This window comes from Chlorocebus sabaeus, chromosome 21 (genome assembly GCF_047675955.1).
Source record: "Chlorocebus sabaeus isolate Y175 chromosome 21, mChlSab1.0.hap1, whole genome shotgun sequence".
Taxonomy (NCBI): Eukaryota; Metazoa; Chordata; class Mammalia; order Primates; family Cercopithecidae; genus Chlorocebus; species Chlorocebus sabaeus.
In genome coordinates this window covers 49,296,370-49,319,621 of record NC_132924.1, presented here as the reverse complement: position 1 = coordinate 49,319,621, position 23,252 = coordinate 49,296,370, and the positions used below count along the sequence as shown (strand labels likewise).

Below are 23,252 nucleotides of genomic sequence, written 5' to 3'. Positions count from 1 at the left end.
ATTATTTAAAGCCTATTTTACTTCTTTTTCAACTTATAGAAAAAAGTTGCAATTATCTGTTATATGAAAAAATCTAAGAAATATTTGGAGATATTCTCAAGCTTCAGAGACCTTCCTCTCACTAATTTCTCATGGGAGTAACTGTCAGGACAAATCACTTGGCATTTAGCACCTTATCTCATGATACATTCTTATAGGTTTGTATCTTTTCTAGCCAATTACTTATATTTTACTTGAAATCTGGAGTCATAATCTATTTTTGTACCCCAAACAACTAACAATAGTGAACTAAATGTAAGTAGGTATTTGTATATATGCTTTTGATAAAGAAACATATGTATCTCTATGCAAAAAACAATGAAGCATAAATCAGATAGCATAAAGATAGGTTAATTCTATTTCCAAAACTATAAGAGATTTAGTCAATTCAAGTTTACTGATGTTTTCATTAGAAAAAAAAAAATCACACACCTTAAAATTGAACATCAGGGAAAATAATACAGAAAAAATGTATTTTGGCTTCTCAGTTTATAAAGTAGGACAAAATTATAAGTAATGCACTGCCACCTGGTGGCAAACATTCGCTTTAAATACCATGAACAGTTAAAGGAAAGACTCCAGCCATTATGGATCTTTGTCTAGGAAATTTTATATTCCGTTAGAAAAATATTAGAAGAGAAATTAATACCCATATCTTAGGAGATTTTGGACCAAAGAAGAGTAAATAACTAGCCCAAATCAAATAAACTGTAAAGAAAAAAAGTCAAAATTATTTATGGGATGTATGAGATCATTGGAAACTTGAATTGTGGATATTCAATAATACCAATAATTGATGTTCATTTTTTAAGATGTCATAATGGTGCTTATGTTTTAAAAATAAAGGTGTTCTTATCTTTTGGGGATAACATTCTGATATAATTACTGATAAAATATTGTGATGCTTCAAAACAATATGGCAAGGGAGAAAAGTTGGAGATATATTTGAGGCAAGTGTGTGAAACAGGATTAGCCATAAAAGGTAATTTTTTAAACTGGATGATGGTTACATGGGGGATTCATTACCAATGTCTACTTTTGTATATATTTGAAGTTTTCTATTTTAAAAAGTCTTGTTTTAACTTACCAAGAGATATGTATCTATGGAGTGTAGGATTTGATTAACCAAAAGAAGGAGGAATTTTCCCCATAAATTATGTAGCAGAGGCTGAGCGTGGCAGCTCACACCTGTAATCCCACCAATTTGGGAGGCCAAAGTGAGAGGATTTCTTGAAGCCAGGTGTTTGAGACCAGCCTGGGTGACAGAGCATTACTGTGTTTCTGAAAAAAAGAAAAAGGAAACAAAAAGAAAATTATGTTACAGAAATCTGTAGGTTGAGCCATAGATTACAAAGAACTTGTAATCTTTGTTTGTTTTAAGAAATGTCCTTTGAAGAAATTAAGTCAACCTTCTTAAGCCCCAGGTGAAAATTGCCTCTCAGAATCACGTAATATATCAAATATCAAACTCATATAGCTTTATAAAGCTGATAACTAAACAGTTGCGAAAGGTGAGTTGTCAAGACTTACTTAGTAAAACTGAATTGGAGTTCAGTTATTCATATACTCTCTTTCTGTGTATTTATTGAGTATTGAGCTTGTTGTGCTGATTTTCAACCTTTGGAAATAAAAGCGTGAGATTTATTGCTTTGTTGCTAGGTTTTAGGCAACAACCAGAGGCCCTAGTTTTACTTTTCTTTTTCTACTCTGACTTGAGTCTGGTAGAAAATTAATTCGGTTTCTTAGCAACCCAGATGAGCAAAACTTAAATGTACTTTGGCTTCTTTTGTAAAGCAAAGGATAATGTTTCCCTTAAAAACTGTTACTCTCTCTTGGCTTTACAGAAAAGATTTGCTGAGATATATTACTCTAAAACTTTTATGAAAAGCTATTTTTCAAATGGTAAGTGAAGTAACTGGTTTTCTAATGAATGCTCCTGCTTTTTGTGTTTAGTTTGAATTCTTCTTGTTTGTCAAACTGACTAGCTCTTTTGAGCCTATATGTTTTATATGTTAAGGTATATAAGATGAATTCACTTATGAGAAAAGCAATTCATTTATCTATGATATAATAAATAAATAAGAAATTATGAAAAGTATATTAAGAAAGAGAAAGCCTTGCTAAAAGACAGTGTTGAATTTCCCTTCATACAAGTTTACAAATGTGCATGAATTTGTGGTCTAAAAAGTTTACCGTGATCACGATAGCAGATTATATTACTTTTTTATATTGACAATTTATTAAGTTATCAAATGTATCTGTTCTATTTATTTACCTATCTATATCTACCTGTCTATCTACCTCCCAAATTTAATGTATAAAATTAAACTCAGATATGTAAGAAAAGGAACTTTAAATTTGCATATATTTACTAACTAAAGAAATGTATTTATTTTTCTATTAGCAAATTTAAAAGCAGATAACAAAAATATTTAGTGACTTTCCTGGAGAAAATATTTGAGGAAGAAATTCAAATGAATGTGTTTTGTATTGTCACTATTACAGTGAAGTTTTTCATTATTTAGAAAAAAAATATTTTTAGACGTTTGGGTTTTACATACAGTTTTCAAAAGGTGAATATAATTTTCACAATTTGGCAAACATAGTTGTTATGAATGAAATATATAAAATTTGCATTTTTGTAAGGTTGAAAATGGTTGAATAGCAATTTCACACAACTCAATCTAAACCATGCAGAATTATGCATAGAGTTTGTAGAGACAGAAATCCTTGTCTTAATGATTTTATAATCTAATTAGGAGTTGACATAAATAAATTATCCAGGTACAAGTCAAAATGAAGATTTGAATTCATTGTTGTATTCAGAAAAAGAAAACATAAATCCTGATACAGAGATTTGAAAATGCTTTGATTGGAGGCAGCGTTTAAACTGATCCTTGAGGATAAATATACTATCTTAGGTGTAGAATAAATCTGCTTATTGAATGCAGATAAAGTCATTCTTTTATTTTCAGTGAAACATCTTGGACAACATATAGCTTTTTAAAAGCAACATTTACTATGAAATCTTTAAATAAGAATATTACTAATTTATTTTTTCCTTAATTTTTCATATATTTCATAACTTTGTATTTCTCTAATCTTTAGTTTTTTCCATATAAAATGAAAACTATGGTGCACTATTCCATTACAGTCTTCAATTATTCAACTAGACTTCCAGTTGATTTATTTCTGCTTAGGAAATACAAAGACATATGTGATTTTGTGATTTATATGTAATAGAAGCTTAATTTTACATACATATTATTCAAAAGGATAATATGTGATAATAAACGTGTAATATAAGGACAAAATAAGGCATCATACAGAAGTGAAATAAATGTATTCTCTTTTAAAATGTGGCATAGTACATGGAGGCCTTGAATGTACTTGCTTCACTTCAGAACACAATGCAACAAGCTCAGAAACAGAGATGACTATCAAAACCACAATGAGATACCATCTCACACCAGTTAGAATGGCTATTACTAAAAAGTCAGCAAACAACAGATGCTGGAGAAGTTGTGGAAAAATAGGAACGCTTTTACACTGTTGGTGGGGGTGTAAATTAGTTCAACCATTGTGGAAGACCGTGTGGCGATTCCTCAAGGGTCTAGAACTAGAAATACCATTTGACCCAGTGATCCCATTTCTGGTTATATACCCGAAGGATTATAAATCGTGCTACTATAAAGACACATACACATATACGTTTATTATGGCACTATTCACGACAGCAAAGACTTGGAACTAACCCAAATGTCCATCAATGATAGACTGGATTAAGAAAATGTGGCACACATACACCATGAAATACTATGCAGCCATAAAAAAGGATGAGTTCATACCCTTTGCAGGGACATGGATGAAGCTGGAAACCATCATTCTCAGCAAACTATCACAAGGACAGAAAACCAAACACTACATGTTCTCACTCATAGGTCAGAGTTCAACAATGAGAACACATGGACGCAGGCGGGGAACATCACATACTGGGGCCTGTCAGGGGATGGGAGGCTGGGGGAGGGATAGCATTAGGAGAAATACCTAATGTAAATGTCGAGTTGATGGGTACAGCAAACCAACATGGCACATGTATACCTATGTAACAAACCTGCGCATTGTGAACATGTACCCTAGAACTTAAAGTAAAAATAAAAAGAAACAAGAGATGACTACTGCACTGAAAAACTACAGCAATGCCAAGTTTATCGTGGAAAAGTCTACACTATTGTATAACAAGTTTAAGAACATGTTTTTGGTTGGTGAAGGAGATTCCATGATCACACAAAGTGCTGAATAAATCTTTTGCTGAACAAAGACAACATGAGGAAGCAAATAAAACCAAAGATTAAGGGAAGAAAGGGCCAAACAAAGCTAGAAAAGGGCTGGGTGTGGTATCTCACTCCTGTAATTCCAGCACTTTGGGAAGCCGAGACGGGCAGATCACGAGGTCGAGAGATCGAGACCATCCTGGCCAACACGGTGAAACCCCGTCTCTACTAAAAATACAAAAAAATTAACTGGGCGTGGTGGCGGACACCTGTAGTCCCAGCTACTGGGGAGGCTGAGGCAAGAGAATTGCTTGAACCCAGGAGGTGGAGGTTGCAGCGAGCTGAGATCGTGCCACTGCACCACTCCAGCCTGGTAACAGAATGAGACTCCACCTAAAAAAAAAAAAAAGTCTAGAAAAGGAACAGATACAAGGACTCTAAGTGGAGGATCTGATGCTCGAGACAGTAATTAACCACAACACAATGGAGAGAGCAATGAAGAAAGCACACAACCACGAGGCCAGGACTAAGAAAAAGCCATCCTGTGATGAGAGAGAGACGGAAATACCTCTGTTGGATTCTACAAGGTTGACATATCTGGAACGTAGAGAGCACTTGAGAAGTTTGTAAAGTTTTCATTTAACATATTTAGACTGCTGAAAGTTTTACAATTTTTATAAGCATAGGTTTTGATGTTGAAAACTTGTTTTGAGGGAAAAATCCCTGTATGTTTGTTTAAAGGTAATTAAATTGTATCACTAACTGTTCCTGTGCAGTAGTAACAGCCACCTTATATAGTAAATGTGGGGCAAAATCCATTTAGAAAGTGTTAAACTGCATTTCCAGACATGGTTGTAGTGTATTTTTAATTAGTGCATGTATGTTAATGTATAATTGCTAGTAGAACAAAGTTATATTTTTAAAACTGTTACTTGTAGAAACCTTTCCAGTTTTCCCAAATACCATGGGTTTTGCGCATAGTTTATACAAATCTTTAATTTTCCAGACTGTCTTTTCAGTTTGTGGGTTTTGTGGAATTTAAGCATTTTTATGTTAGATAAAATGTTACAAAAAGTACTCACTCTCTTCTTCTATCAAAAGTTAATTTTAATCTCAGTCTACATCATGCTACATTCTCCGGCTTCTTTGAAATAATGTGTGGTCTGTATGCCTTTTTGTATGACAACTATTAAAAGATAACCAACTGGCTTGAACTGACTGAGAATTCTAAGTATAAAACTCATGTTAATTTTTGAGGGTCATTTAGTTTTGTGACAGGGCATTGGGTGAAGTCTTGTGACTTTCCTGCAGATAACAGGTTGAGTATATATAGGAATGAATCCGGCCTTAGGTCTCAGTCATTTGAGATCTTTTATTGGCAGCCACAAGTAACTAAAACTGAAAACTAAGCTTATTTTTGAGAAATGGCTCAAGTTTCTGTTTTTTTCTTTTTTTAAGTTGTACTCATTAAGGAAGTCACTAGATAGCATTTCATTGGAAAAAAAAATCAATCCATGATGCTTATGCGGTAAATATAAGAAAATGCTATGTAAGGAAACTAATCTATTTGAAAACATGGTTATATTGGAAGAAAAATTTTATTTTCACTTCTATATCATACACATGGAAGAACTGCAAAATACAAGCATGAGTTATCCAATGTACTTTGATAGTTTGTATATTGGCATGTATGGACTAAATCGGGTGAAACCAATGTTAATACAAAATTTAAGAGTATGTTAACTAAAGCAGGGGCCCCCAACCCAAACCTTCCTCAGCCACACAACAGGAGGTGAACGGTGGGCCAGAGAGCAAAGCTTCATCTGTATTTACAGTCACTCCCCATTGTTTACATTACCTTCTGAGCTCTGCCTCCTGTCAGATCAGTAGTGGCTTTAGAGTCTTACAGGAGTGTGAACCCTATTGTGAGCTGCACATGTGCTCCTTATGAGAATCAAATGCCTGATGATCTGTCACTGTCTCCCATCACCCCGAGATGGGACAATCTGGTTGAAGGAAAACAAGCTCAAGACTCCCACTAATTCTACATTATGGTGACTTGTATAATTATTTCATTACACATTGTAATGTAATGGCAATAGAAATAAAGTGCACAGTAAGTGTAATGCACTTGAATCACTCTGAAACCACCTCCGCATCCTTCCTCAGTCTGTGGAAAAGTTGTCTCCCATGAAATCACTCCCTGGTGCCAAAAAGATTGGGGACTGCTGAACTAAAGGATGGCATTTCTAAGATATTTTGACTATTAAGTTGTTTAATACTTTTCAATAAGTAGGATATTTACCATGTTTTGAAACTATATGAATGTGGGAAAATGACTTAAGACTAATGTTCAGGTGTGACATTGTATGGTTTGACCCTCTAGGATAATTGTTTTTCTCTACAGATTATAATTTTTGAATTATTTCAGTAATTAGGTTTTTGCTTTGGAATGATCTTACAATGGAACTAGGAATTACTGCTTTGAGAGAACCTGCGTATATACTGGTCATTATCTGTTTCATCCTTAGTACAATTTTAACTTGTACAGATTTATTCTAATTAACCCATAAGGGTCAATGCAATGTGTAAACTTGTTTTGATTAATTATACTAAATATTGTTGCTAAGTATAGTTAACCTAATCTGCTATGAAACATTAGAATTTATTTCTTCCATCCTACTGTATGTTTTTACCCATTAACCAACTTGTTCTCATAACCCCCTCTTACCCACCCACTCTTCCCAGTCTGTGATATTCATCATTCTATTCTCTATGTCCATGTGATCGAGTTTTTTTAACTCCCACATATGAGTGAGAACATACAGTGTTTGTCTTTCTGTGCCTGACTTATTTCGCTTAACATAATGACTTCTATCTCCATCCATGTTACTGCAAAAGACCAGGATTTTGTCCAGGCGCAGTGGCTCTGTAATCCCAGTACTTTGGGAGGCCAAGGCGGGTGGATCGCCTGAGGTCAGGACAAAAATAAGCCGGGCATGGTGGCGGGCGCCTGTAATCCCAGCTACTTGGGAGGCTGAGGCATGAGAATCACCTGAACCCAGGAGGCAGAGGTTGCAGTGAGCTGAAACCATGCCATTGTACTCCAGCCTGGGCAACAAGGCCAAAACTCCATCTCAAAACAAAACAAAACAAAACAAAACGAAAAACAGGATTTCATTCTTTATTTTATGGTTGACTGGTATTCTACTGTGTGTGTATATACTACATTTTTTTAATCCTGTGTTCAATTGGTGGATACAGCTGGATTTTAAATTTTTGCTAATTTGGGAGTTTTTGTTTTTGTTTTTTGAGACAGGATCTTACTCTGTCACCCAGGCAGGATCATGATCCAGCAGTGGCATGATCATGGCTCACTGCAGCCCCAAACTCCCCAGACTCAGGAGATCTTCCTACCTCAGCCTCCCAAGTAGCTGGGATGACAGGCACATGCCACCAAGCCTGGCTAATGTAGAGACAGGGTCTCACCATGTTGCCCAGGATTGTCTCAAACTTCTTTTCTTTTAGAAAAGTATTCCACAGTGGGATTTCCGGATATTATGGTAGTTCTGTTTTTACTTTTTTGAGAAATCTCCATACTGTAGTGATTGTACTAATTTACATTCTCACCAACAGTGTATACATAGTTTCCTTTTTTCTGCACCCTTGCCAGCATATGTTACTTTCTAACTTGGATAATAGCCATTCTAACTGTGGTGGTTTTGATTTGCATTTCTATGTGATTAGTGATTTAGAGCAATTTTTCATATATCTGTTGGTCTTTTGTATGCTTTCTCTTGAGAACTGTTTATTCTTGTGCTTTGTCCACTTTTTACTAGGATTGTTTGGGGTTTTTGATGTTGAGCTGTTTAAGTTCCTTGTATATGTTGGATATTAGTTCTCTGTTGGATGATTAGTTGGCACATATTCTCTTCTATTCCACAGATTGTCCCATCACTCTGTTGTTTATTTTGCTGTGCAGAGTCTTTTAGTTGAACGTAGTCTCATTTGTCTATTTTTGTTTTTATCGGTTATGCTTTTGAGGTTTTAGCCATAAAATCTTTGCCTAAACCAATGTCCTGAGGAGCTTTCCCTATGTTTTTTTGGTAGTAGTTTTATAATTTCAGGTTTTATGTTAAAGTCTTTAATCCATCTTGAGTTGCTTTTTGTATATGGTGAGAAATAGGGTTCCAGTTTCATTCTCCTGCATGTGGTTATCCAGTTATATGGTTATATAGTTATTTATATATATATGTATTTGGGATCTTTTTGCTCAGTATCATATTTTTATATATATATTATATAATATATAATATATTTATATATTTTTATAATATACTATTATATATAGTATATTATATATTATATATTATATATATTATAATATATTCTATATAGTATATTATATATTATATTATATATATTACATACATTTGAGATCTTTTTGCCCATATATATAACCATATATATTATTATATATAACCATATATTATACATATTATATATAACCATATATATAATAAATAACCATATATATTATATATAACCATATATATATTATATATATATAAAAAAAGTAAAAGATCCCAAATTGCCAAAGTAATACTGAGCAAAAAGGACAAAATTGTAAACATCACACTACCTATCTTCAAAACATATTACAAATCTAGAGTAATCAAAACAGCATGGTATTGGTATAAAAATATAAAAATTGACGCATATACCACAGGTACAGAATAGAGAATCCAGAAATAAATCCACATATTTACATTTAACTTATCTTCCTCAAAGCCACCAAGAACCTACATTGGGGAAGAAAAACCCTCTTCAATACATAGTTGAAAAACTGGATAACCACATGCAGAGTTTTTCTCTGCTATGTTTCAGAAACAATGAACACTGACTGATACACATGTCAAAGTCTTCAAAGCGCATTAAGTTTAATCTTAAAGTGGAAGGTTTAATTAAGGGCAGGCTGTACTAAGGTTAGACATACCATCAACCAAATACACCAGTGGTCATTGACCTCTTAAACTTTCCAGTCTTGCACTGATCGTCACCTCCACAGCAAATATCTGACAAAATCTTTTCTTATCCAAGTGTAAAGACTTATTTTTTAGCCCAGCATCTTATTTTTTGTTATTTAGTTTTCCACAATATTTAGATGAGCATTTATGTGAATGACTGAATAGATTTGCACTGTGTCATTATCTAAACATGAAAACAGGATCAGTAACTTTTGTTGGATTTGGGCTTACTATTGATAAACCCTCTAGAATATATAGTTTTAAGTATTGTCTATGCAGGTGATTGGCAATAGTTAGATGAATTTATGAGGAATACTGCAGAAAGAGTTTCTGAATTCTCTGATTGAACTCAGGCCTCCTTGATCCCACAATTAAAATATTAGCATGAGCATGGTATTGTCATTTTTGCTTAAATTTTATTCTCATTTTTATGTAAAATTATATTGTCTTGGAGATAGCAAGGATGAGCAATAATCCTCCATTTAAGTGTCCATAAAATTATAAATTTAATACTGCAAAACCAACTAAAATGTATTTCATTTGCATTGGACTTTTCCTACCACCATTCCAAGGATTAATGTCATGCTCATGCTGAAGAAAATAAAATAATTTGCAGTTATTTATTGATTTCTCATCATTTATGTCATGTTGTCCTGAGGTTGGATCTAAACTTTGAGTTCCTAATCATTGCTCAGATTGTGTGGCCTCATAAGATTGTGTATAATAAGTAAACAAGCATGTGTACACTTGTTAACTTGACGAGTTTCTGTATGTCACACTTTAAGCCTTTTTAAAAATAAAGTGCTGGGCTATGCTTGGTGGCTCGTGCCTGTAATCTAAGCACTTTGGGAGGCTGAGGCAGGAGGTTCGCTGGAACCCAGAAGTTCGAAATCAGCCTGGGAAACATAGAGACCTCATCTCTTTCAAAAAATTTAAGAAATAGCAATTATATGAAAAAAAAAAAAAAAACAGTTTAAGTGCTGGTCTTTTTTGTTAATGTTAAACATTTACCAGAGTCACTTGCACACAGATATTTCTTCAACTTAAAAAAAAACTACCAGTCAAAATTCCATGAACATGTTGATTACTTTAATATATTAATATAATGATGGATAATATGCTGATATCTATTAATATATTTTACTCATGTTATCCTATTAATTAAAACTAGTGGTGAGCAAAATTTGAGCACTAAGAGAGTAGAAATGTACTTTTGCATGATATTAAAATATGACGGTAAAAGCAAACAAACAATGAAAATGACATTAAATTATATTTGACCAGAACTCACAAAGGCAGTTAGGAAATCCAAGTGTCTAGAGATGATGACTGTGTAAGAACCTAGATAGTCTTCATATAGAAAAGGCAAAGATTTCTGCAATGTGGCTGAGTTTACAGATGGTGCTGGGAACTTTGCTGGCCATCTGAGAACTGCCAAGGAAGGCTCTTGCCTCTTCAAGTGTTTTTGAGAAGGGAAGGTTTTATTAAGTCATCACCTCCACAGAGTACCTTCCAATTGTCATGAGAGCTTTGTGTAACACATGAGAAAATAGGCTTCACTTGCACCAGCATGATTTCCATAGAGACATGAAGAACCCGACCACTGTTATTCTTCTAGGGGCAGAGAACTGAACCTCTGTCTCATTCTGTCTCTGAGGAAGCCACAGTGATAAAGAGATTGAGATTAAAGCAAGAATAGAAAATGTCTTTGTAACTGAAAGGATACATATGTTATCTAAAGTAATATCCTGGGACCACGTGGCTATCACAGCTACCACAATATGTGAATTTGTTAGAGTTTCATGAATATTTATGCTATTCTTTCCCCAGACATTCAGAAAATACTTGGGAGTTGCAAAGATCCATGCCTAGGTTTGTTTGGCAGTAAAATAAAACCTTGACGTGAATTCCTGTAGTCTTTTCTTTTAGTGTAGTCTGTTTTCTCAAATACCCAGAAGCTGGTGGGAGAAGAAACTTGAATTCCAAGGTTTTAATCATTAGATCATTTTAGCTAGAAACTCAGAACCTCTATTTTTGAGCACCAATCTGTAGATATTGGAGATTTGTTTTAAATAATCTCTGGAGCTCATTGACCTGTCTAGAGGAAGAATGGATAAGGCATAAGGATTGAGCAAAATTTACTTTTGAAAATTTTACTTTTTTCTTTGACAATGTCTGATCCTGCCCTTTGGGAAGGATAAAGCTCTGTAAAAGCACAGGGCCACCTCCTGTTTTCTGAACCCTTTCTATGGACGGGGATGAATCTATGTATTCCACTTATCAGAGTAGGTTTACCCTCATGGATTACATTTGAAGTCCCACATCTGAGTGGTTGACATATTGTGTCAATATAGCTAGCCTAAGTGTCCCTGTATTAGCACTGGCTTGTTTAATAAGTTATCAGCTGGTGGAAGGACCTAGGAGGCTGTATATATAAGCTGAGAGAGAGGCATCAGTGATATAGGGATCTGTGCCAACTGTTCATTGAGCCTACTTTTGTCTTTCGCATTTTCTCTTGCCCTAAAACATATTGCATCCATTATAGGATAGATGGTTGCTGTGACCATTTGGTCTTATGACTTGGTAGGTCTAATAGCACTTCAGCTCAAGCTGGACAACTCTGGATTTATACTTACTTGACATGTCTTTCTCACTAAGCTTAATAATTTCTAGGTTTCATTTAATGACTTGCACTTTAACATTTAGATGACATTGTAGGGTGGTTAATTGGCTTAGTTTCAATATTGTTGTGTCTCAGGGACTAAGGAGGCCAGAAGAGGAAGAGAGAGAGGGAAATGACCTGTCGGTGGAGCAGTCAGAACACACACAACATTTATCAATTAAGTTTACTGTCTTATGTGGACGTGCTCATGCTGCCCTAAAACAATTACAATAGTAACATCAAAGATCACTGATCACAGACCATCATAACAGACATCATAATAATAAACCAGTTTGAAATACTGTACAAATCATTAAAATTTGACCTAGGACACAAAATGAGAGCATGCTGTGGGAAAAATGGTGCAGATAGACTTGCTTGAGGCAGGTTAGCCACAAAATTTTAACACAATGAAAATGCAATATCTATGAAGCACAATAAATTGCAGAACGATAAAATGAGTTATGTCTGTATATAGAAACAGAATTAATTTGATTGTGTTTATCTTAAATTCTGTGACCTTAATGGACTCACTTCTTAATTTTAGGAGGTTTCTAAAATAGATTTGTTTGGATTTCTATGTAGACAGTCATGTCTGTTGTAAATAGGGACTGTTCTATTTTTTCCATCCTGATCTGTATGTCCTTTAATTATTTTCTTGTCTTATTGCACAGTGTACAACTTCCAGCACTGTTTTGCATAAGGGTGATAAAAGCAGATATAGTTCCCTTATTCTTGATTTAGAGAGAAACATTCAATTTTTCACCACTAAATATGATGTTATTATAGCTATGTCCTACATAACACTTTGGTCACTGATGGACTGCATATATGAGAGTGGTCCCACAAGACTATAATGGGGGTGAAAAAAATCATATTGCCAACTGATGTCTTAGCCATGATAATGTTGTAGCACAATGCATTACTTACATGTTTGTGAGATTGCTGCTGTAAACAATCCTACTGTACTCCCAGTGTGGTATAAAAGCAAACAACTATGCATTTTACATGCATTTACTACATTTTACTAAAATTTTTGTCATTATTTTATTTTATTTTATTTTGGAATGGAGTCTTGCTCTGTTGCCCAGGCTGGAGTGCAGTGGTGCAATCTCAGCTCACTGCAACCTCTGCCTCCTGGGTTCAAGTGATTCTTGTGTCTCAGCCTCACAAGTAGCTGTGATTAGAGGTGTGCGGCACCATGCTTGGCCAATTTTTTATGTTTTTGGCAGAGATAGGGTTTCACCATTTTGGTCAGGCTTTTCTTGAACTCCTGACTGCAAATGATCTGCCTACCTCAGCCTTCCAAAGTACTGAGATTGAAGGTGTGAGCCACTGTTCCTGGCCTTTGTCATTATGTTAGAGTGTACTCCTTTTACTTATAAAAATGTTAACTCCTAAACAGTCTCAGGCAAGTCCATCAAGAGGTGTTCCAGAAGAAAGCATTGCTATCATAGGAGACGACATCTTCATGCATGCTCTTACCCGTGAAGACCTTTCAGTGGGAAAAGACACGGAGGTAGAAGACTGATATCAATGATCTTGATACTAGGTAGACTTAGGCTGTTGTGTGTATTTGTGTCTTAGTTTTTAATAACAAATTTTAAAAGTAAATAATAAAAATAAAAAATTTCACAAGTAGAAAAGTGTAGAACAAAGATATACAAAAAGATAATCTTTTGTACAGCTTCATAATATTTGTGTTTTAAGTTGTGTTATTACAAAGTAGAAGCAAATTATTATTAAAAATTTAAAAGTTTATAAAGTAAAAGTTATAGTAAGCTACAGTTAATTTATTGTTGAAGAAAGAAAAATGTTTTAATGAATTCAGCGTAGCCTAAGTGTACAGTGTTTATAAAGTCTATAGTATCATACAGTAATGTCCTAGGCCTTCATATTCACTCACCACTCACTCACTCACTCACCCAGGCAACTTCCAGTCCTGTAAGCTCCATTTATGGTAAGTGCCCTATACAGGTGTACCATTTACAAAATCTTTTATGTTATTTTTTTTTACGTGCATTTTATGTATTTAGATATGCTTAGATACATAAATACCATAGTTGGTGGGTGTTACCAAACTGTTACCATAAATGTAACACTTACTGTGTTATAATAGCCTATGGTATTCAGTACAGTAATATGCTGTACAGGTTTATCACCTAAGAGGGATGAGCTATTCCATATAGCCTAGGTGTATAGTGGCTACTGTATATACCATCTAGATCTGTGTAAGTACACTCTAGGACATTCGCACAATGGCAAATCACTTGACAGAACATTTCTCAGAATGTATCCACATCATTAAACAACACATGACTGTCTAATGTTAGCTTTTTGTAGATGCTTTTTCTCAAGTCGATAAAGTTTCCTCTATTCTCGCTTTAGAGAGAGCTTTTATCATGAATGGATATGGAAATGTGTTAAATGTTTATTATGCATCAACTGATATAATGTAACTTTCCTTCTTTTGTTTGTTAACGTGGTGGATTATTTTGATTGACTTTGTGAGATTTAATCAGGCTTGTTTTTCTGGAAACAATCCCCCGCTGCACGTGGGTAAATTTTGAAAAATATACTGTAGAAGTCCATTTGTTAAGTAAGTTATACATATCTTTATATAATGTATATACGTGTGTGTATATGTATATATACTCTCTCTCTCCTGGTTTTAGTATCAGTGTAATAATAGCTTCAAAAAAAATAAATTGGGAAATATTCTTTTTCTGTTTTCTGGAAAAGATAGAGTAGAATTGGTGTTAACTTTTTTAAAAACATGTTAGAATTCTCCAGTGAAACCATCTAAACCTAGATATTTCTTTTTTGGTAGTTTTAAAATTATGAATTCTATTTTCTTAATGGTTATAGAGTTATTCACATGATCTATTCCTGCGTGGTGAGTGGAGTTAGTTTGTGTTGCAGCAAGAATACTGCATTTTGTCCATTTTGTCTAAGTTGTCTAATTTATGTGTGTGGAGTGGTTTGAAATATTCCTTGATTGTCCTTTGTAATGTGTGATGTCTGTAGTGATATCGCCTGTTTCATTATATTTAAAATTTGTGTCTTTTCCTTTTAATTTCTGCTTGAGTCCGCTAAATTTTATTAATCTTATAACAGAGCTATCTCTTTGTTTCATTGATTTAACTATTGTTTTTCTCCTTTAAATGTGTTTTCTGTTCTTATCTTCATTAATCCCCACCTTCTACTTGCTTTCAGTTTATTCTGCTCTTCTTTTTCTAGGTTCCTGAGGTGGAAATCTGTTGCTCACTTGAGACTCTTCCTCTTTACTAATGCATGCATTTATTGCTGTAAGTTTCCTTCTCAGTACTTTGATATGTCACAGTTTCATGTTTATCCAGTTCAACATATTTTTTAAATTTTTCCTTGAGACCTCTTCTTTGACCAATAGATTATTTAGAAGTGTGTTTTTAAATTTCCAAGTGTTTGGGAATTTTCATATCTTTCTTACGCTGATTTCCAATTGGATTCCCTACAATGATTTCTGGTTTTCACCTGCTCTGGTTGATTACTGTCTCTTTTAAATTTGCTGTGGTGAGTTTTAGGGCCTAGGATAGTTCTATATTGCCATGTGTTTTGTCAGCATTAGAAAAAATACGTGTATTCTGCTGTTGTGTGGAATCTTCTGTAAATGCCAAATAGATTTTTTTGGTTAATGGCATTTTGAGTTGTTTTATATTCTTGCTGATTTTTTCCCTCTTTTTAAAAATATGAAATGCTTCACAAAATTTTGTGTAATCTATATGCAGGAGCTGTGTTAATCTTGTCTGCATCATTCTAATTTTAGAAAGTGCTGCCAAAGCCAACACTCCTTGCTGATTTTCTGTCTAGTTCTATCAATTATCGAAAAAGGCATGAGGAAATTTCTAACTATAATTGTGGATTCATCTATATCTCCTTTCAGTTCGGGAAGTTTTCTTTTTTAAAAAAAAAATTTAAAAAAATTATTTAATTAAGCATAAAGTTACTTTCACATTTATCTACAACCACAGTGAATGCAGTTCTTGGCATGAAGACACAGCCTTTAGAATTTAAAGCCTCCCCACCTGCGAGATTACATATATAAAACTTCCACTATTGTTTCTATAGTAGTGGATTAGTTCCCGAGATTAAAAGTTATACGATCTAGAATATACTAAAATGGAAATGATTTACTGATAGATTTGTATTTAAATCATCTTTATTTACAAAATACTATCCTAAGAACTATAATTCCATTAAACTTCAATTTCAGAAAAGTGTAATCATTTAAGTAACAGCAGTTACTTAAACTGAAAATGAGATCAGTCTAAATTACTTTTGAAGAGAGCAAAAATATTGTCAGGTTTCTTGCTGTGGTTCTGGATGTTCAGTAGCAGGCTTCTTTGAAGGCAGAATCAACCTGAAGGGAACTCGCTTCTACCTTCAGAATGTGGGGTTGGGGTAAAATCCAGGTCTTGGGTGAAGGTAAGGAGGAAAACCCCTCGGTGGATAGATGTTTCTCAATGCAAATGGAGCACGTGGTGCACCTGGGAAATCCTTTGGTGGATAGTAACCACGAGAAACTCCGAACATGGTTCCTGGAGAAGGTGGGGGGAAAGGAGGTCCTCTTGTCATGAACGGGCCCCTTGTATTCACTGGAAACAATGGACCTCTAATTGGAGCTAGAAGTGGAGGAACAAAGCTGGTACCAGTTGCTTCATTTTCAGCAGCGAGAGATGAATCAGGCACATTTAAATTACCAGGATCATTTTTGGCATCATTTCTACTGGATTCCATTTCTGAAGGCATTGACCCATCCATTTTATCCAAAGAAGGCATATTAACACTTCTGAGTTCTGCTGGCCCAGACAGTCTATCAGAATTAGAATAAAATCTGTCTTTCCTTTGTGGAGGAGGAGCTGAATCAGGATATGATTGTCCTGGTGGAGGAAACATCATCTTACGGTCCTGTTCCCATGGAGATGACAGGGACCCAGTGTCAGAAGGAGCCCTGTGAGAATCGGTTAAAGTATTACAGCTTGGATCTCCTCTTTCATTGGTAATCTGATGGTCCAGAGGATTCCCTGGGCCTCTTGAGCCTCTTCCTCCTCCCCGGGGAAGCACAGGTGAGAGTCTGAGTGGACCCTCCAATAAAGTTTTAGGAGAGAGAAAAGCTCTCGTTTCAGATGAAGGCCGACCCAATGGTGAGGGACCATATGGGGAATGCTCTTTGCCAAATGCTGTTTTTGAAACATCAGGTGCACAAGGATCTTTTTCTAAAAGTTCAAATTTAAACTCTTTTTCAGTTAATTTTTGTCTGTTGTGAACATTTTCTTTCCTTAAATCATTGAGGTTTCTTTCAGCAGTCTGAGCTGCCAACCAATTGTCATGTCCTTTTTTCTCGTAGGAAACAACCTGCCTTTGATAAAAATTAATAGTTCTCTCCAATTCTTCTTCAAGATCTTTGGCTAGCTTTCTATAGGTCTCCAGTCCTTCAGTGGTATGGCTGATCTTTTTTTCCACTTTAGAAAGTTTCTCTTCTTCCTCTATCCGATAATTTTCCTCTACTGTCAATTTCCTGTGGAGTTTCATTTCATTTTCTTGATATAATTCAGTCATTATTTTAAGTTTCTGTTGAAGCTTCTGATTCTCACTTTCAAAATACATGTTTTCTGACTGCAAAGATGCGTGTTGAGTCTGAAGATTTTTAATATGCTCTGTAAGCTCTTCCTTTGTTTTGTCAACTTCAGATAACTGAATAATAATGTGGTTTCTTTCTCCTTCTGAGGTTTTTAAAGAAACATTTAACTTAGCAGCATGAATCAGTTTCTTCAAAGCTCCTTTTGGAGGATCATCTAAGTAAGCACCATTTTCCAATTCGCCGTTCACTTCTAATTCCAAATCATCATCATCTGTTATGTCCTCTCCAAGCACAGCAGCCGGATCTTTCATCTTTAGCAAGCATCCAGTCAGAGTCTTGATGTGATTTTCTTTATCATTTAGAACTTGTTCTGCGTGTACTTTGGAGTCTTCAAATGTTATTTTCTGTTTATTAAGTTCACTCACTTGTTCTTTCCATACTTCAGCTTCTTGCAAAAGCTGCTTCTGGCTTTCCTGAAGTTGAGAATTTTCATTCAAAGCATCTTTTATTGCTATCTCCTGTCGTTCTTCATTCATGTTAAATATCTTGCAGATGATTTTGGCTTCAGCTATTTGTGATTTGAGGGATTTTGACTCATATTCTAGAGACCATATCCTTTTTGAAATATCTGCCATCAATTCATCTTGTTGAGAATGTTTAGATTTCTCTTCTTTGAACTCTTTCTCTAGACAGAGGATTTCATCCTCAAGTTCAGAATTGGAGCTGTTCAGCCTTTCACAGGCTGCCTCCAAACTTCGTATTTCTGCTGCCACCTTCTCAAAGCTGGCATCCTCTAAAGATGACTCTACTTCATAGCCTTCATATTCTTTTTGAATAAGGCTAAATTTTTCAAGTAGTTTACATTTTTCTTCAATTAGTCCAGAAAGCGTTGCAGCAAGTTTCGTTTCTCTTCCCACATAAAGCCGACTCCTAACTGATCTAAAACTTCTCCACAAAAAAAGGAGAACAGCAAAAAATCCAACAACAGCTGCACGTACCACCAAGTCCCATGGAAAACCATAAGGATTCGAATCTGGTCTCCTACTTTCAGGCAGTGCTGCCACAAGGCTGCATAGCCCCTCCAGGACCAGCCCCAAATAGGGCTGAGGGGTAGCACCTGGCTCCTTCATAGAGCCAAGGCTGCTCTGGGGTCACCGCAGTAACACTGGCCACAACAAGCGGTGGAGAACACGCAGCCTTGGTTCTGGAACCCGAATCGGCACGCGGCAACCAAGTGGAGCAGACCACTGCGGAGCCAGCTGCAGGGGGAACTGGGGAACGCGGGCACTCCACAGGCCTCACAGCCCCATGCTGCCCGTCCCTACCCCCCACCCCCCAGCCCCTTGTTACACTTTACATCCTGAGACAGCGCAGGTCAGAGCCCCACCCACCTTGGTTCTGGCAGTTTTCACATCACATATTTTGAAGCTCTGTTGTTTGGTGAATACACTTTTAAAATTCCTGTCTTCTTCATGGATTAAACCTTTGATCATTATATAATCTCTCTGTTTCTGGTAATTTTCTTTGCTTTAGCTGATATACATACAGGCACTCTTGCTTTCCTTGCATTAATGTTTGTGTAATATATCTTTTTTCATCCTTTTAATTTGGCCTGCCCTATACTGGTTAAGTTTCAAGTGAGTTTCTTGTCCACAGCATACAAGAAACATATAAGAAAGGGTCATACTTTTAAATACCCTCTTCTATTATCTGTCTCTTGGTAGACCGTTCGTAATTCACCTAATTATGGATATTTTAGTGCATAAGCCTGATATTTTTTGTTTTCTGTATCAATTTTTGTTTCTCTGCTTGTTTTTCATGACTTCCTGTGGGTTGTTTGAATATTTGTGTTAGAATTCCATTTTGTTATTCATAGTATTTATAGTGTATCTTCTTTTTTATAATTTTTTTGGTTGCATTTTATAGCTTAGTATATATTCCTTTATATATACACTATCACACTAAATTGGTGTCATCTGTATTCCAGTTTGAGTGAAGTATAACAACCTTCTGTCATATTATGTCTCTTTACCCTCTCAAATTTGTAGTATAATTGTCTTACATACATTTAGAATAACACTAGACAATGCTATGATTTTTGCTTGAAACATCAAACGTAGTTTAGGAAATTAGAATCTATGAAAATAAAGTGAGCATTTTAGAGCTGCCAGAAAGAAATCTGACACAACCTGTTTTGTCTTTCATTTTTTCTTTCTTTCTTTTATATTGATCACAGATATTATGATGCCCTATCTATTAACTCCAATATCTGGATTATCTATTAATTTGTTTTTAATAACTGATTTATTTCTCATCAGTCTGTTTTTCTTGCTTTTTTGTATATTTGGTACTTTTTTAAAAGTATGCTGAATTTATGGATAATATGATATAGAAATACTCAAGAATTTTGAATTTTTTTTCTGGGCAGAAGTTGTAATTACTTGTAGATCATCTTGCTGCTCTCAAGACCTAGTTTTAAGTTGTGTTATGGTAATTATATTTTATTTTCCTCTTAGAACATATGCCTCACTCCTAGGATACTGTGCCTCTCCTAAGAGAATTTTTAGAGTCCAAATGAGTTTCTCAGTTATTTACCAACATTTCCCCATCTGGCTGGATCTGAACTCCAGTAGCTTTCCAGGAAGTTTTCAGTCCCTGATGATCTCTTCTGCTTTCTGTATGCCGGCCGTTGCTTTCTACTAGGTCTCCTCTGTTCTTAACCAAGTGTCACATAGCTAAGCAGTCACAGAAGGACCAAAATGGCATTTACACACCCATTTCTAGATTCTTTCTCTCTCCCATATGGTACATTGACCCCCAATTCCAAACCAGTTTAGCAGCTTTGAACTCTATTCATTGCTTCTTTTGGTTCCCAAGACCACTAACCCTTGGTTGGGTCGTATTTTCCTGTACCAACGTCAGGAAGATGCCTTTCTGGAAAATCCTGGCAAATGTGGTACTAATCTCATGTTCCTCACCTTCCTTAAAGATCTCATACGTGACTTGCTACAACAATGTTCCTCAATGCCTGCTGATATGGTTTGGCTGTGACCCTACCCAGATCCCATCTTGAATTGTGGCTCCTATGATTCCCACATGTAGCCTTGCCCACCTGAACCATGTTTAGGACATGGTGAGAGGTAATTGAATCATGGGGGCGGGTCTTCCCCATGCTGTTCTTGTGATAGTGAGTAAGTCTCAGAGATCTGATGGTTTTACAAAGGGCAGCTCCCCTGCATATGCCCTCTCTCTTGTCTGCCATATAAGATGTGCCTTTGCTTTTCCTTTGCCTTCCATCATGATTGTGAGGTCTCCCCAGCCATGTGGAACTGTGAGTCCACTAAACCTCTTTCTCTTATATATTACTCAGTCTTGGGTATGTCTTTATTAGCAGCATGAGAACGGACTAATGCACCTGCCAAGAATTTTTTTCTATATTTTGTCCAGATTGTATCATTTTTTATGGTGGGAGGGTGAATCTGATACAAGCTATTTGGTGCCAAGTAGCCAAGTCACATAATAATTTATTTTTAACATAAAGCTATACAACCTTCTTTCTATACCTAAATTTTTTATTAAAATATAATAATTAAAATATTACTAAAAATTTCTTAATTATTTTATTTCATAGGGAAAGAGACTCAGTCAGGCATGTGAAGTATGTCTTACAAGTATTTCTCATTTTGCAGGACATTGTCTGGGTGTCCCTCTCCCATGGATGATCATTAGTGTGATTTATCTTTATGCTTTGAGAAAGCAAGTCTGTAGCATGTTACTATATTCTACTATATAAAGATACTCTTCAATTTATGATAGGATTATGTTCCAATAAACCCATCATAAGTTGATAATATTGTAAGTTGGTGATTTAAAAATATATATATATAGACTCTTGTCATGTTGCCCAGGCTGGAGTGCAGTGGTTATTCTCAGGTGTGGTCATAGTACACTATATTCTCAAACTCTTTGAGCTCAAACAATCCTCCTGCCTCAGCTTCCTGAGGAGCTCGGACTATAGGCACACACCCCTATACCTGACTTGAAGATATGTTTAATAAACCTAACCTACCAAACATCATAGCTTATCCTAGCCCATCTTAACCATGCTCAGAACACTAACATTAGCCTACAGTTGGGCAAAATAATCTTACACAAAGCCTATATTATAGAAAGCTATAGAATATTTTATGTAATTTATTAAATACTGTACTGAAAATGAAAAAATAATGGGGGCATGAGTACTTGAAATATGGTATCTACTGAATACATATTACTTTCCCACCATTGTACAGTTGAAAATCTTAAGTGAAACTATTGTAAGTTGGTGACTCTCTGCATTTGTTTATTTTACTACTTTCCCTTTTTCTTTTAATAATTGAAAGGCATAATAAGGTAAAATATTATTGCCTAAAAATACTGTGTTGCTCTGGAAAATAAAAAAGGCAGAAGTTTCAAAGAAATCTTTCAGGAGATATAAAAATCATATGAAAATGAGATAATTAAAGAATAAATCTGTAATTATGTGTGTTGTAAAATACAAATGGGAGGCTGGAAGAGAGACTGTAGATGCGCCATGAAAATGAAAGCAGAAATAAAGTAGGAATGGAAACATTTATATAGGAGTTGTGAGATATAGTATCATATTTTCGTTCAACACTAAATAGTTTTCATGTCTAGCAGACGACTTGGAAATTATAAGCTACTCAACAGTGAATCTCAAAGTTTTCTCCATTCATCTCACAGTTAGTGTTATATAAATATACAGCTCTGTAATGATTATATGTATCAATTTTTTCCAGTCAAGGAGTTTTCTTCCTCATGTTCATTTCTCTGAAAAAAATACCACTTGGTACTACATGATGTGAATGGCTATGATTGAACTGGTTACTTAGGGTAATAGGCTGACATCTTGTTTCAGCAATTAAACAATAAAAAAGATGTTCTTTATTAAGATATGAATCCATTTCTTAAAGAAATTGGTTCCATAGATTTCCATAGCATTAAGCATGTTGGTAATTCCAATGACTCATCACTGAACAAAAATGCTCAACCTCAGAGACTATCCTTGCACATAAAAATGTTTCTTATTTTCACTTGGGTATTGGCCAACTCATATCAAACATTGTTGATAGATTTTTTTTTTTTCAAGTTGGCTATTAGAGGCTTTTAGCATGCCACAGCCACTTGGAAATAGCAAGGCTGTGCATAAAGATAAATACTGTGAGTTTTAATTCAAGAAGGAAAATGGGGATCCACTGTAATTGGGAAGGACACTCCAGATCCCGAGGAGGAGAATGCTGGCAAACAGCCACCATAATGCTGTCCAGCTGATAAAAGTGAATGAAGTCCCAGCACATGAGAGGTAGAAGTTTCCCTCTATGACTCACGTTTGCACTGAGGATCAGAGCAACCCAGGCTGAGAGAGAGCACTTTGTTTCTCTCAAATCCTGGAGCTAACTTGGCAAGAGACTTGGAGACACTGACAGAGACAGACACTGGAAAAAGCTACAGGCATTTTCCCAGCCCCAGGACAGAGAACAGGACACCATTTTTAATTTGGGTGCATCTAAAGTCAGCCATTCTTTGGCAACCCAGCAGAGTGGCCATGCAGGCATTTTAGTATTAGGGCA

General features: G+C 35.4%; 2 protein-coding genes and 1 non-coding gene across 4 annotated transcripts in view; 1 reads left to right on the top strand and 2 right to left on the bottom strand.

Annotated features, from left to right (window-relative positions):
* C21H7orf78 (chromosome 21 C7orf78 homolog) overlaps window positions 1-23,252 on the top strand; it is a 76,563-nt gene that overhangs the window by 11,676 nt on the left and 41,635 nt on the right. Inside the window, exon 1 of one of the 2 annotated variants that reach the window (XM_073008652.1) lies at window positions 1,828-1,941. The exons of the other annotated variant lie outside the window; for it this stretch is intronic. Coding sequence (XP_072864753.1) covers window positions 1,939-1,941 — 3 coding nt within the window. The 5' untranslated portion in view covers window positions 1,828-1,938. Of the gene's footprint in view, window positions 1-1,827; window positions 1,942-23,252 lie in introns of those variants that run through there. 2 annotated transcript variants of the gene reach the window in all.
* On the bottom strand, window positions 15,725-15,827 carry LOC119626386 (U6 spliceosomal RNA). Its single transcript, XR_005242553.1, has one exon. It is a non-coding gene; the product is annotated as a U6 spliceosomal RNA (small nuclear RNA).
* Window positions 16,182-18,893, bottom strand: LOC103226467 (cTAGE family member 8-like). Its single transcript, XM_007982020.3, has one exon. The coding sequence runs from the start codon at window positions 18,750-18,752 to the stop codon at window positions 16,425-16,427; it is 2,328 nt and encodes a 775-aa protein (XP_007980211.3). The 5' UTR covers window positions 18,753-18,893; the 3' UTR covers window positions 16,182-16,424.

What these genes read in the sequence shown, in the direction of transcription:
- LOC103226467 (XM_007982020.3), bottom strand. Translation starts at nt 18,752, where the DNA reads ATGAAGGAGCCAGGTGCTACCCCTCAGCCCTATTTGGGGCTGGTCCTG.